A 15489-nucleotide genomic window follows, 5' to 3' on the forward strand; every position below is an offset into this window, starting at 1 on the left:
AAGGGCGTGTGCCTTGGTTGCGGGCACATTCCCCGTGGGAGATGTGCAGGAGGCAGCTGATCGTTGTTTCTCTCTCATCGATGTTTCTGACTCTCTGTCTCTCTCCCTTCCTCTCTGTGAAAAATCAATAGAATATATTTTTTAAAAAAAAAAAGAACAGTTATGATTCCTTCATCCCTTTGCTTCCTACTTACACATAATTTAGCTCATGATTTTTTCTGAATGTTTTTATTTAATTTTTTAAAATTAGGATTTACTAAATATAACAATGTTTTTATTTTTGTAAGACTGTATACTCACAATTTGGGAGAATATACTGAGATTATATGTTACAGTTCACATTTAGAAAATATAGTTACTGTGTCTACATATCAGTATTGTAAAATTGAATATCATCTGTTTTATTCATCATATCAGTCACTCTCAGTTCTACTTAATCTTAACTTCAAGGTAATACAATTTAGTTTGTTCCCTGACATGTCAGTTTTGTAATAATAAAGTCTATAGATGAATGGTCCATCTTTCAGTAAGAATCTTTTGTTTACTAAGCGAGTGTAAATAATATGACTTCAAAGTATCTTCAGAGGACATAATTATTTTCTGTTTTAGAATTACAGAGGATCATGTGATTCAGCATGGGCTGGTGGTGGATGGGACCAGTCTATCTCTTGCACTCAGGGAGCATGAAAAACTATTTATGGATGTTTGCAGAAATTGCTCAGCTGTATTATGCTGTCGTATGGCACCACTGCAGAAAGCTAAGGTATGTTTGTGTTATAAAAAGTTCAATTAAAGATACGTAGATCTAAAAGTATTCTTTAAGGTTAATGACTTAACTAGGTCTGTTTGGTGGTATGCAGTATATGAATCTTAACTATGGGTCAGTCATTTCTCATATTATGAATTTTAACCATGTACATTTTTAGACTTTTGGAATTTTCAGAGTCATTGTAGAAATTTCAGCTATTCATAATAAATAACCTAGAAAGTCTGTGATGGGTAGCAATTGTGATTTTTCCTGAGACACAAATTTGAGCTGTGACAACTAAAATTTCACAGTTTAGTTACTTACCGACTGAGGGAGCCTATAAGACTTCAGTGGTTCTATTGATCTCTGCTTATTCTTGCGTTATTGTGAAATGATAATTCTCTTTATTTAAAATGGCTATTAAGTAATAGAACTTTAGTAAGAAGTTGAAAAGCCAATTGTGATATTAAGTTATATACAAAAATATTTAAATTTCAGCTATGATTCTATGTGAAAGCCTATACAAATATTTTTTATAACTCCAAATTTGTAATTTGAGGTCTTAGACTGTATCCTTCACAAATAGTATCATTTGAAATGTACATCTAAACACTGGTTGTTTCACATATAGATCTAATAAATTAGGCATTCAATAGTTTTTGGCTTCATGGAACTTTCTTATAATGCCTATATTATTATAACACATGTCCCCTCAGTCTGTGGAGGCTAAAACTGGAGACCACACAGAGCTAACATCTAGGCTCTTTATAAAAGTACATTCAAGAATTTCAAAGAAACATTTTTTAAAATTTCATTGAATTTAATTTTGATTGCTTTTTAAATTTTTGAAAATAATTATCTTTGCCTAACAGAGTTCAAATAGTTATTACTTTTTACACAGTTATTAAGCTTTTTACAAAGGTAAACTGTATTTAAAGATTTTTGCTTCCCATAATAAAATCCAAGATAATAATGTGTTTTTTTTCGCTTTTTGTTTTTTTCAAATATTTTTTTTATTATTGAAAGTATTCCAGATATCTCCCTTTCCTTTGTCCCCCTTTACCCTTTTCTTCCCAGCCCCTACCCATCCCCCTAGGTCTTCACTACCCTTACCACCCATGTCCATGGCCTGTGTATGTAAGATAATACTGTTCTGCAATATCATTCTGAAAGACATTTCTAACATCGTAGTGGAAAGAGACATCCCTCAAAAAATGAACCATAGAGAATATTATTGTCTAATATAAAATTAATTTTTTTCTACTTCCTTCAACAGAGTCATTTCTGATAAATGACTTTCTATAAATATAAGAAGTTAAAATTTTACCGTGATTGATTAGTTGTATGTCTTTCAGGTAATAAGACTGATAAAAATCTCACCTGAGAAACCTATAACATTGGCTGTTGGTGATGGTGCTAATGATGTAAGCATGATACAAGAAGCACATGTTGGCATAGGTGATTGATTTTCCTTTTTCCCTGAACTTTTAACATTGGTATAATTATTTGGGGATTTTGAATTTTTCTTTTGTAAACTATAGTATCAAATACATGAATGAAAACTGAATGCAACATGGTAATATAGTGTTTCCCTACCAGAAACCTATTATAATTAGCCCAATATTTCAAATATTTTATTTCCAAATTTTCAAAGACATGAATACCACATTAATGAATTTTTCTTTTCCAATTCTCCTTCATAATAACTTAGCTTTATTGTTACATGTAATTTTATACTTTTTAAAGTAGTTTCATATATTATTTTATCCCTTTTAAACTCTAAATTTGTGATTTACATAGTTACCTTCCTGGTTTTAAATTCTTGTTTTAGAATGTTATTTTTTGTCAATCTAAAGATTCTGCAGCTCATTTTAAAGACAACTTTAGAGATAGAAAATCATACCAAATTGTAATCCTATATAATAAAAGGCTAATATGCAAATGAACTGAACAGCAGAACGACCAGTCACTATGACGCGCACTGACCACCAGGGGGCAGAAGCTCAATGTAGGAGCTGCCCCCTGGTGGTCAGTGTATTCCCACATGGGGAGCGCTGTTCAGCCAGAAGCTAGGCTCACAACTGACAAGCGGTGGTGGCGGGAGCCCGCCTCCACGGCAGCACTAAGAATGTCTGACTACAAGAAGGCACAGGCCAGGCTAAGGGGACTCCCCCCCGCACCCCCACCCCGAGTGCATGAATTTCATGCACCGGGCCTCTAGTAAAATATAAAATTCCAAATAGCCTTCTGACTTAATAACCTTTATCCTAATTTTTTTCTTTTTTTGCCTAGCATTTTTATTGGATTCAGAATATGAATTATTTTATTTATATTTAAAATATCAGTCATTTACTATTTAAACCATATTCTGACCTGTTTTTCTCACTAATTTTATTATACAAATACAGAAGTAAAGAGGACAGTATGGGTTTTTCATTAAAGGATAAATTTTTAGTTTCAGAAAAGAGTGTAACTGGTCCTGTTTTGGAATCATTTCTGTAATATCCTGTGAGTAGTTATTGGGTCTAATGTTTCTATTTTATCTCAAATAAGCTCCTACTTCTTTAGGATAATTAAATTTTCATTTTGAAAACTTAATTTTCTTTCCAGTTTGTTAATTGTTCCCATAATTCTCCCTAACAATTTGATATCTTCCTATATCACATATGAAAGCATAAAAAGCTACAGTATAACAGTTTGAGTCTAGTATGCTAGCAGACAGACTAGTGAATAGGATAGATTTAAACAGATGTTTAAGTAGATTCAGATAGATGTTTAAAACTTTTTAAACATAAGTAGGGAAACAACTTACTTGATAAAAAATACTGATAAAACTTGTTAAAGACCGTAAAAAGTAATAGAGGAAAAATTTAATGAATAATCCTGTATTTTGAGGTGTAAAAAGGTCTATTAAGTACAAAACCAAACAAAGCAAGAAAAAGATCAATATGTGTGGCAAAAGTAAATACTGTCCCCCCAAAATTTTAAAGACAGAGTAGTAAAGAATATTTTCAAAATAGATGACAAAGTTTTAATATTCCTAATATGTAAATTCTTAACAAATTAATAAGAAAAATACTATAGTAGAAATAGGTGGAAGGATGTGAACCATCAGTTGTCACAAAAGGAGAAATCTAAAATGAATACTAAATGTATGAAAAAAGGGTTCAGTCTCTCACTAACAAAGAATGCAAGTTTATATTGCCTATCAGAGTAACAAAAATTACAAAGATTGATAAAATCTGGAATTAGTAAAGGTATAGATTAGTGAATTATCTTATTTGATGTTTATGGGAGTCAAATTATAAATGTTTCCTGTTGACCTGTCAGTCATGCATCTAGAATTTCTTTGAAGAAAATATGTGAATATGTTGACAAAGACATATTTTATAAACAATGTCCATAATAGTATATTAAGAGACAAAAGTAGATTACAAAACAATCCCATTTTTATACACTTATTTGTATGTATAATAAATGTACAGACATATAGAATATGTGGAAGGAAAAATCCTAAAAGTATATATACCAAAAATAGTTTTTTTCTAGATGCTGTGAATATAGTTGTCTTTATCTATAACACTTGCAAACATTTCGATCCTTTTATGACAAAAATTAAAATTTTTAATTTTGAAAAATAATTTTTCAAAGCTGCTTCTAGATTTAAAAAGTAAACGTGGCAATAACTGTTTTGAAAGCTAAAAGATTATAATAACCTAAAAAATGTACTTATTTATCAGATAAAATTATGTACTGATTTCAGATGATAGTGTACTTCAAAAAATCATTTTGTTTGAGTTATGCATGAAAAATTTAAAGAAGTCAAACTTGCTCATTTTTGGTAGGTTCAAATTATTCAACTTGGATATTTTTTATGTTCAGTGAAGTTAAAGCTATTTTATAGCATCCTTACCATTAGAAATCTATTAACAAGTACTCTGAACTTTTTAGTATAATTTATGTTCTTATTAGATTCGGGACTTTCAATATTATTTTTATAGTAATTATATTTTATATTACATTCTAAACCTTTGAAAATTGATGTTACATGCCTAGTATATATTGTAGTTTTATTTTAATTTATATATTTGATTTAGAACAAATTTTTGAAAATCTGCTCTCTACTATATATTAGGATATAGTGATCCTAAATCCAACTTCAACTGCTATAATTACCATATTCACAGATATATCGGGAAAATTGTACTTATCAGTTATCAATGAATTTGCCTTTTTGTCCCCTTTATTGGCAGGAATCATGGGTAAAGAAGGAAGACAAGCTGCAAGAAACAGTGACTATGCAATAGCAAGATTTAAATTTCTCTCCAAGTTGCTCTTTGTTCATGGTCACTTTTATTACATTAGAATAGCTACCCTTGTACAGTATTTTTTTTATAAGGTGAGTTTCATGGACATATTTTATTTATTTATTTATTTTAAATATGTTTTTATTGATTTTTTAGAGAGAGAGGAAGGGAGAGAGGGAGAGAGATAGAAACATCAATGATGAGAGAGAAACATCATCTATTGGCTGCCTCCTGCGCGCCCCCTACTAGGGATTGATCCTACAACCCCGGCATGTGCCCTGACCAAAAATCAAACCAGTGGCCTCTTAGTTCCTGAGTCGATGCTCAGCTGCTGAGCTACACTGGCTGGACTCATGGATATATTTTAGAATCAGTTATTGACAGTAAGTTGAGGCTTCAATTTAAGGAATACTATCACCATACAAATTATTCTTAAAAATTGTTCCCATAACAGTTTTTCTTAAAAATCATTTACATAAAATAAGTTTATGGAATATTCTTTGATTATTAGTCATGAATCTCATGTGTACTGAGAGAAAGAAAATCAAGGGTTGCCTGGTGCTAAGGGTGCAGGTTTTAGAATTGACTGGAAAGGGATATGGAAAATTTTGCATGAGAGAAAAGTTAATCTAGTTTGATTGTGGTGGTGGTTACACAGGTGTATAAATTTGTCAAAACACATTAAAAAATTTACACTTAAAATTGCTACATTTTATTTTATACAGATTTAAAACTCAATTAATTTGATTTCTTTGATGTAATTTTGTTTTGAACCAGTGGTAAGTTTTAATTTAACTTCAATATGATGGTTTCAAGCAGGTGTTCTAAATCTTTTTGTGTCATGAATGACCATTAGGTAATCAAGTGAGATGTATAAATTACTCAGTATAGGGCTTGTAAATGCACAAAATAAAATACATAGGATTACAAGGAAACTAATTTTGTTGAAGTACTGTTCTGTCTCTTGACTCTTTTGAGGAAGGTAGGATTTGGTGGAACTCATATTAAGAGCCCCTGAGTACCAAGACATTTAATACACCAGAATATCCTATGTTGCCTATACACCTGTAATTAAGTAATAGCTGCAAGCCAATGAAAGAACACAGGTAGATTGCATATCTAATCCTATATAATAAAGAGCTAATATGCAAATGGTCGTCACGCCCTCACACTGTAACTCCTTAATGGCTCTGACACTCAACACTGGGTCTGAGGAATGGGGATCAGCCAGGCACAAATGAGCTCATGAGAGAGGAATGGGGACAAGCCAGGCGCAAATGAGCTCACAGGAGAGGAATGGGGACCAGCCAAGCACAAATGAGCTCACGAGAGAGAAATGGGGACCAGCCAGGCTACGGTCCAGGAGAGGGACAAGCCGCCCACCCCGCGGTCCCGGGTGCCAGCGCCCACAGTTGCAGCCTGGGTGAAACTGCCTGCCCACAGTCCCCTGCGGCTGTGGCCGGCCCGGGCGAAGGAGGCCTCGGTCCTGGGTGCCTGCGGCCAGCCAGGGTCCCGGGTGCCTGCAACCGACCAGAGGAGGGAATGCTAGGTCCCGGTTGCGGGGCGAGACAGAGGCGATTAGGGACGATCAGGCCAGCAAGGGAGCAGTTAGGGGCGATCAGGCAGTCAGAGGTTGTTAGGGTTGATCAGGCAGGCAGAGGTGTTAAGGGTGATCAGGCAGGCAAGTAGAGGGGTTAGGGGCAATCAGGCAGGCAGGTGAGTGGTTAGGAGTCAGCAGTCCCCAATTGAGAGAGGCTGTTGGACATCCCCCGAGGGGTCCTGGATTGGAGAGGGTGCAGGCCGGGCTGAGGGAACTCCCCACCCTTGTGCATGAATTTCATGCACTGGGCCTCTGTCCTATCTAATAATAGAGAAACATGGTAATTAACCGTACCTCCGACACACTTCCCATTGGCTAATCAGGGTGACATGCAAATTAACTGCCAACCAAGATGGCAGCCGGCAGCCAGGCAGCTGAAGCGAACAGGAGGCTTGCTTGCTCCAGTGAAGGAGGAAGCCAAGGTTCCCGCCTGCCGCTGCTGGGCTCTGAGCTTGCACTCTAAGCAACTATGTTGCAATTATAGAAGCTAAACCAGGGGTGGGCAAACTTTTTGACTCGAGGGCCACAATGGGTTCTTAAACTGGACCGGAGGGCCGGAACAAAAGCATGGATGGAGTGTTTCTGTGAACTAATATAAATTCAAAGTAAACATCATTACATAAAAGGGTACGGTCTTTTTTTTTTTTAGTTTTATTCGTTTCAAACGGGCCAGATCCGGCCCACAGGCCGTAGTTTGCCCACGGCTGAGCTAAACCATCCCCAGAAACCTGCTTTCAGCCAGCTGGGATGTCAGAGCTGGAGTTGCAACAGTGTTTCAATTATAGAAGCCAAACAAACCAAGGTCTCAGAGCTGGAGCCAAGCCTCTGAGCTAAAGCTGGCTCTCAGCTCCAGTGACAGCCATAGAAGGTAAATAAATCCCAGAATAAAAAAGAAGAAGAAAAGGAGAGGTTGGGAGTTTCAGTCACCTGCCAGCCTGAAAACGGCCCTCAGCCCCTCATCCAGGCTGGCCAGGCACCCCAGTGGGGACCCCCACCCTGAAGGGGGTGTGACCAGCTGCAAACAGCCATCATCCCCTCATCCAGGCTGGCCAGGCACCCAAGCAGGACCCCCACCCTGATCCGGGACACCCTTCAGGGCAAACCAGCCAGCCCCCACCCGTGCACCAGGCCTCTATCCTATATAGTAAAAGGGTAATATGCAAACTGACCCTAACAGCAGAAGGACTGGGAATGACTAGTCACTATGACACACACTGACCACCAGGGGGCAGACGCTCAATGCAGGAGCTGCCCTCTGGTGGTCAGGGCACTCTCACATGGGAGGAGCTCTGCTCTGCTCAGCCACAAGCCAGACTGGTGGCTGCCAGTACAGCGGTGGTGGTGGGAGCCTCTCCTGCCTCCTCAGCAGTGCTAAGGATGTCCGATTGCAGTTTAGGCCTGCTCCCTGCTGGCAAGTGGACATCCCTCGGCTGCCGGGCTGCCAGAGGGATGTCTGATTGCCATCTTAGGCTGAATCCCCTGGGGAGCGGGCCTAAGCCATCAGGTGATCATCCCCTGAGGGGTCCCAGACTGTGAGAGGGCACAGGCCGGGCTGAGGAACCCCTCTCCCCGCTCCCCCCCCCCCCGAGTGCACAAATTTTTGTGCACCGGGCCTCTAGTGTGTATATATCAAAGCCTAAGCGACTGTTCGACCATCTGACTGGTAGCTATGATGCTCACTGACCACCAGGGGGCAGACGCTCAACACAGAAGCTGCGGTGACTTGGCAGCTGCGTTTCTTGGGTAATGTACCCGGAACCAGAGAAGAGGGAGCCCGATTCCAGGGTGCATCACCCGTGAACCATCCTTTCGCAATGCGGGACCACTCGGGATGTTGGAGAGCCGGTTTTGGCCTGATACCCGCAAGCCAGGCCAAGGGACCCCACCGGTGCACGAATCCTAGTTGTGGCAGTTTTTCTTTCTAACTTATAGTTTTGTTGTGACATAAGTATATTGAAATCAGAAGATGTTTGACAGTTCCATTTATTCTGTTTTAAATATTTTAAAGCTACTATACCCCAAAGTTGAAGTAAAACTTACTTGTTGTACTGTATGTGAAAAGTATCGAATAATAATTAGAAGGTATAAATTCAGAATTATGGTATTGCTTGGCAGTGATACAAGTTCAGAGCATTTTATTCTGACATTTGCATTGCTGTGTGAAATACTTTCAGACATTTTTTAATAAATGGGAATTCTGTTTTTCCGTTTTATATGGACAAGTTCTTATAGGTAGATCTTCTGTTCTCCGTATCAATGGAGACTGTGTTTCTAGACTCATTAGTCATTTAAAAAAAAATTTTCTTTTTGACCTAAATATTTTAATTATTTCCATTTAATCTTGTTTTTCAGAATGTGTGCTTTATCACACCCCAATTTTTATATCAGTTCTACTGTTTGTTTTCTCAACAAGTAAGTAAATAGAAGCTTTTGTTTTTATACTTTCAGAATAAATTATGTGTATTCAGTATTTGATAAATCCTTGGTGGGAATTTTTCGTAGTCCTACTGATAATTAGATAAAACTTTTCTAATTAGTGTATTTAATCAGTGTAGCATTCATAACATTTATTCTGATTTTTAGTTTTATAATGTGTTAATACCAAAGTATATTTTAATTCTGGATATTTTTTAAAAATGGGTATTAACACTTAACAGTTTGAGATAATTTTGTAACATTTTTCAACTTATGTGTATGTAATATTTCTGTAAAATCTATATCAGGCTGGGACAGAAAATTGTTGGGGGTATTACCTCTTCTTTTTTTTTTTTTTACTCATAAATTTTTTTAGATTTGGAAGGAACCTTACTTGCCTAGTGGTAGAGTTCAGGGATGACATACAGGTTTAATCTCAGAAGCTTATTAAATAATTGGCAGGACCACCAGGAGCACTATATTGAAAGGGGTTCTCAAGCCATAGGCTCAGAAGGAAACCCCTTTTCTTGATTAGCAGTAGCTATACACATGTCACATATTTCCCATTCCTGATCTACTCTGTCTTACTTTATGAAAAAGGAAATTAAAATACACAGAGACTCAGTAACTTGCCCAAGCTCTCATAGCTAAGTTAGTAACTATACCATACTTGGACCTACTGCTTCTGACTAATTGAGCGCCCTCTTCACATACCGCACTATACATCTCTAATAGATCAAGACATTTGTTTAAGTTTATTGAAATAACAAGAGCTTAATTATTTTAGGTTTTTCATGATTTTTTCTATCCTTACTGTTTTCTCCTCTGTTTACAATCCGTAACTTCAAATTCTAAATATCTCCTTAGGCATTGATTGCCAATAATGTTTGCTTACTTGAATGAAGTAAAGAATGCTATAAGAGCATATGACAAGGAGAACTAACCTATTTTGATTAAGTTTCAGGGAGTTTACAGTATAATTTAAGATAAAATATTAATAACAATAAAAACAATATGTGAAGCATAGACAAAGTGCTAAGCAAATTAGTACTACCAGTAGCGCATAGGACTGTTTAGAAGAGAAAGCTATCATAAATGTGTAAAGTTTCATGGATCATGCCTTAAAGGAAGTGTAGGACTTAGATGCAAAGACAAAACCATGAAAGCAAAACTAAATGTGTAACATATTAAAGGAATAGTAAGAAACCTAGAAGCATATAGGAGAATTGTGTAAAATTATATCACAGTGACCAAATTGTGGAGAATCTTGAAATATAGATACAAATCACTGTATTTCCAGAATTGACATAATAAAATATTCCAATTTCTACAAGAAATATAAATCTATGAACATTATATGTGAATGCTTAAGTCAGAAACAAATTGGGATTATTCAAAAGGATTTTAGTATAAATTGGAAAAAATTACATAATTTTTATTTATTTTGATATGCTTCTGTTTTTATATGCATAAGTATAATAAATAATACATACTTTAGAATTTCAAAATTCCTATCAATTTCTCTTTCTAGACATTGTATGACAGCGTATACCTGACTTTATACAATATTTGTTTTACTTCCCTACCTATTCTGATATATAGTCTACTGGAACAGCATATAAACCCTCATGTATTACAGAACAAGCCCACCCTCTATCGGTAAGTATTTTCCAGTATTAAGTGTCCATAACATTTCTGATTGCAAGTTACCAGTTTTAAAAGTACTTTAAAAATAAGCAAATATTTGGTGATTAATACTTTACTAAGGAAAGTACTTTAGTTGTATGGTTTATAATTGTTGAACACAATAATTTTACCAATGTTTTTAGGCATGAACACTTTTATCTTAGTAGTGCATCAGGCAGCAGTTGTATAATTTGAATTTATTGTTGTAAGCCAGTAATATTTTATTTCATGTGCACAAATGAAGTTATTCAGTAATTGGTTGTCTCTAGAGTTTCTAAAATACTGATTTTTATATTCAGGCATTGCCAAATTTATGAGTAGTAATCAATGTAAAATGTAGGGTTAGGGACATTAATTCTTGTCCCATATCCTCTGCCTAAGTCCTGGTTCCACAGAACCAAGTAATCACAGAGATGTGGAACTTTCCTCAGAACCAGTTTGATTTCCACATTAATCTGACCTCCACTCTTATAGAGGCATTCAGTTATCCAGAAATGGCAAAAACTTAACCTTGATTTCCCAGGATATCTAGGACTGGGCTTGACCGAAGATTGGCAAAGACTGGTTTTCTCTGATAACTATTGATGGACATGAAATCTATTGGGAGCCTCAGTGCTGAACCTAACTCAAATGACTCCACTAAAAAGAACAATCATGGCAGAGTGACTGAATGTTTACAACAGAATATAATACAGATAAATCAACTTTTTACAATTAAACTAAAATATTAGCCTATATCATATTTCTTTATCAAATGAGAACATGAATTTGAAAGTATTATCTATATGTATAAAAGCCTAAGCAGCTGACTGTCCGACCAATAGCTATGACGTGCACTGACCACCCAGGGGCAGACGCTCAACATAGGAACTGCTGAGCTGCAGTGACTTGGCAGCTGTGGTTCTCGGGTGATGCACCCAGAGCCAGAGAGGAGGGAGCCCGATTCCAGGGTGTGTCACCCGAGAACCACCCACTCGCAATCTGGGACCCCTCAAGGGATGTCGGAAAGCAGGTTTTGGCCAATTCCCCCGAGCCAGCCCGAGGGACCCCACTGGTGCACAACCCCAGTCCTCTAGTGTGACCTATAAGTTGTTATGCAGTTATATATTACTAGAGGCCCGGTGCACAAAAATTTGTGCACTCGGGGCGGGGGAGGAGGGGTCCCTCAGCCTGGCCTGTGCCCTCTCGCAGTCTGGGACCCCTCGGGAGATAACGACCTGCTGGCTTAGGCCTGCTCCCGGGTGGCAGAGGGCAGGCCCAATCCCTAGGTGCAGCCCCTGGTCGGGCTCAGAGCAGGGCCGATTGGGGAGTTGGGGCGCCACCCCCTGGGCGTGCACAGAGCAGGGCGATCGGGAGGTTGTGATGTCACCCTCAGTCATGCTCAGGGTAGGGCCGATTGGGGGGTTGGGGCACCGTCCCCTGTCATGCACAGAGCAGGGCCAATCGGGGGGTTGGGGCGCTGCCCCGTGTCACACACAGAGCAGGTCAGGGGGTTGGGGCGCCGCCCTCTATCACCCACAGAGCAGAGCCGATCAGGGGTTGGGGCACTGCCCCCTGTCACTCACAGAGCAGGGCCCATCAGGGGGGTTGGAGCTCTGTACCCTGTCACGCACAAAGCAGGGCCAATCAGGGGGTTGGGGCGCCTCCCCCTGTCACACACAGAGCAGGGCGGATCAGAGGATTGGGGCGCCGCCCTCTGTCACCCACAGAGCAGGGCCAATAAGGGGGTTGGGGTGCCGCCACTGTCACACTCAGGGCAGGGCCAATGGGGAGGTTATGGCTCTACCCCGTCACACACAGAGCAGGGCCCGTGGGGGGGGGGGGGGGTTGGGGCGCTGCACCCTGTCACACACAGAGCAGGGCCGATCAGGGGGTTGGGGCGCCACACCCTGTCACACACAGAGCCGCAGGGCGATCAGGGGTTTGGGAGCTCCACCCATCAGGCACAGAGCAGGGCTGATCAGGGGGTTGGGGCGCCTTCGCCTGTCACGAACAGAGCAGGGTGGATAGAGAGGTTGTGGCCCCGCCCTCTGTCACACACAGAGCCGCAGGGCGATCAGGGGGTTGGGGAGCTCCCCCCCCCCCCCCCGTCACGCTGATCCCAGTGCTGGGAGGCCTCACGGCTCCGCTGATCCCGGTGCTGGGAGGCATATTACCCTTTTACTATATAGGGTAGAGGCCTGGTGCACAGGTGGGTGCCGGCTGGTTTGCCCTGAAGGGTGTCCTGGATCAGGGTGGGGGTCCCCACTGGGGTGCCTGGCCAGCCTGGGTGAGGAGATGATGGCTGTTTGCAGCTGGTCACACACCCTTCAGGGTGGGGGTCCCCACTGGGGTGCCTGGCCAGTCTGGGTGAGGGGCTGAGGGCTGTTTTCAGGCTGGGGGTGACTGAAGCTCCCAACCGCTTCTTTTTTTCTTTTTCTGGGCCAGCTTTAGCTTTGAGGCTTGGCTCCAGCTCTTAGGCCTCTGCTGCTGAAAGTAGGTTTCTGGCCTTTGCTTACAATGTTGCGATCCTGCTGGCTGAAGCCTGGTGACTAAAGCAGGTTTCTGGGGTTTTGTTTAGCTTCTATATTTGTTACATAGTTGCTTAGAGTTGCAGCTCAGAGGCCGGCAAGGCAGGCGGGGAATGTTGGAGTCCTCCGTCACTGAAGCAAGCAAGCCTCATGTTAGTTTCAAGCTGCCTGGCTTCCAGCCGCCATCTTGGCTGGCAGTTAATTTGTATATTGCCCTGATTAGCCAATGGGAAGAGTAGCGGTCATACGCCAATTACCATGTTTCTCTTTATTAGATACGATTACAAGTAGTGGTTTGATTGTAATGACTGTTGATTAGATAAATAATAAATATGAATCCTAATATGTTCCTTTTTCTCCTCTTTTTAAAAAAAATGTAGAGACATTAGTAAAAACCGTCAACTAAGCATGACAAATTTTCTTTACTGGACCATCCTGGGTTTCAGTCATGCCTTCATTTTCTTTTTTGGATCCTATTTTCTAATGGGGAAAGATATATCTCTGCTTGGAAATGGCCAGGTAAAATTTATAGTTTTTAAAAATTGTTAATGATTTTATTTAATTTGGTTTTTGATAACGGGGGGGTCAACGGGGGGGAAAAAGAGATATATGTATTACTACTTGTAATACCTTAAACAATAAAATAAAATAAAAATGAAATTCAATTTAAATTATGAAATTGCAGATATTAAATTAAAATGCAATTATAAAAAGGTTTTAACGTTTTTTACTTGATAAAATTTTATGCAAATCAAAAATAAAACAAAAAGGCAATACAATGTAATCTTAATATGAAGCTCAAGGTACCAGGCAGTTTTGCTCTTCAGAAATACAAGGGGTTATATTCATGCCCCTTCATGCTGCTGTTCACTCCAGAATTGTGTTTTTAGTAATAGCTACTGTTTACTTAGTGCTTACTTTGTGCTAAGCTCTTTACATACCCCATATCCATTAATCCTCACAATAATTCTGTTGGAGAGATACTTTGACCCACCCTTTTTAGATGAGAAATGGGGATTTAGTGTTTAGTTTTTTTGCTTTTAATTGCATGCATTATTTTTTTGGTATGCTTAGGAAGCCCTACAGAGTTTTCTGCCCTTCCTGCTGTTCACACAGCAGTCCACATGATCTTTTAGAAATGAGAATATGATCATCTGTCTAATCTGCTCAAAATCATCTAGTGTTTTATTATAAGCCACACTGATTTTCTTGTCACTTGAACAGACCAATTTGTTCCTGCCTTAGGAACTCTGCACTTCCTGTTTCTCTTCTGGGATGCTTTTCTCTCACATGGTTTGCCAAAACATCACTGGCTCAAAAAAGCCTTTCTAGCCCACTCCCGTAAAATTCTGTCTCTTTCACCTTTCATCACTTACTGGCCCCTTACTGTACATTTACATTTCTTCATAGCACTAGTCTGTCCCTCAAGGTAGATATTTTTAGTTTGTTTATCTGTCTCCTCCACTATGTGTAAACTCCATGAGGTCAGCAATTTTGTCTTGTGATTGCTTTATTCCCAAGGCCTAGAATGGTACTTGGCACATAATAGATACTCAATTTCTATTTGCTGAGTATACAAATGAATTGTGAATGATCCTTTTTAACTTGGCTTTATTAAATAATTAGGTAACAAATTCAGTTAGAAGAAGTTATCCAAAAAATAAGCAAATAGTGATAGAAAGTGTTTTGAGCATCTGTGTCTTCTGAGCAGGGGTAGAGCTAAGGTTAGTAGAGTTTAAACTTTACACATTTTGGCAGGCCTTCTTTAAGGGGAAAAGAACATACAAGTACAAGCTTAAGTATACTTGAAAATAACTGACTGATACAAATAGGTCCCACTTAACCCAAGCCAGTATAATAAGCCCAACTAACTTCTCTTTAGCCAGATCCCCAAAATGCCTTCTGCCACTCACTTCATTACCAATTCAAGGGGAAGTCAGAATGGAAAGATGCAGTAGTCTTAGCTGATTAATTGCAGTTTCAATACATTACTTTGCCCTGACCAGTTTGGCTCAGTGGATTGAGCGTCAGCCTGCGGATACAAAGGTCCCAGGTTCGATTCCGGTCAAGGGCATGTACCTTGGTTGCAGGCACATACCCAGTGGGGCGTGTGCAGGAAGCAGCTGATCGATGTTTCTTTCTCATCATGTTTCTAACTCTCTATCCCTCTCCCTTTCTCTCTGTAAAAAATAAATAAAACATATTAAAAAATATATATTAAAA

The 15489-nt window shown here is 39.2% G+C and overlaps 1 protein-coding gene across 1 annotated transcript in view; it reads left to right on the forward strand.

The window, feature by feature from the left end:
- The window catches only part of ATP11B (ATPase phospholipid transporting 11B (putative)), a 105525-nt gene that overhangs the window by 66023 nt on the left and 24013 nt on the right, over positions 1-15489 (forward strand). The window contains exons 20-25 of the mRNA XM_081086605.1: positions 610-763; positions 2104-2206; positions 5002-5147; positions 9008-9067; positions 10602-10729; positions 13647-13785. Of these exons, the coding sequence (XP_080942731.1) occupies positions 610-763; positions 2104-2206; positions 5002-5147; positions 9008-9067; positions 10602-10729; positions 13647-13785 (730 nt within the window). The remainder of the gene's footprint in view (positions 1-609; positions 764-2103; positions 2207-5001; positions 5148-9007; positions 9068-10601; positions 10730-13646; positions 13786-15489) is intronic.

Source organism: Myotis nattereri, assembly GCF_964212035.1.
Source record: "Myotis nattereri genome assembly, chromosome: 3".
Taxonomy (NCBI): domain Eukaryota; kingdom Metazoa; phylum Chordata; class Mammalia; order Chiroptera; family Vespertilionidae; genus Myotis; species Myotis nattereri.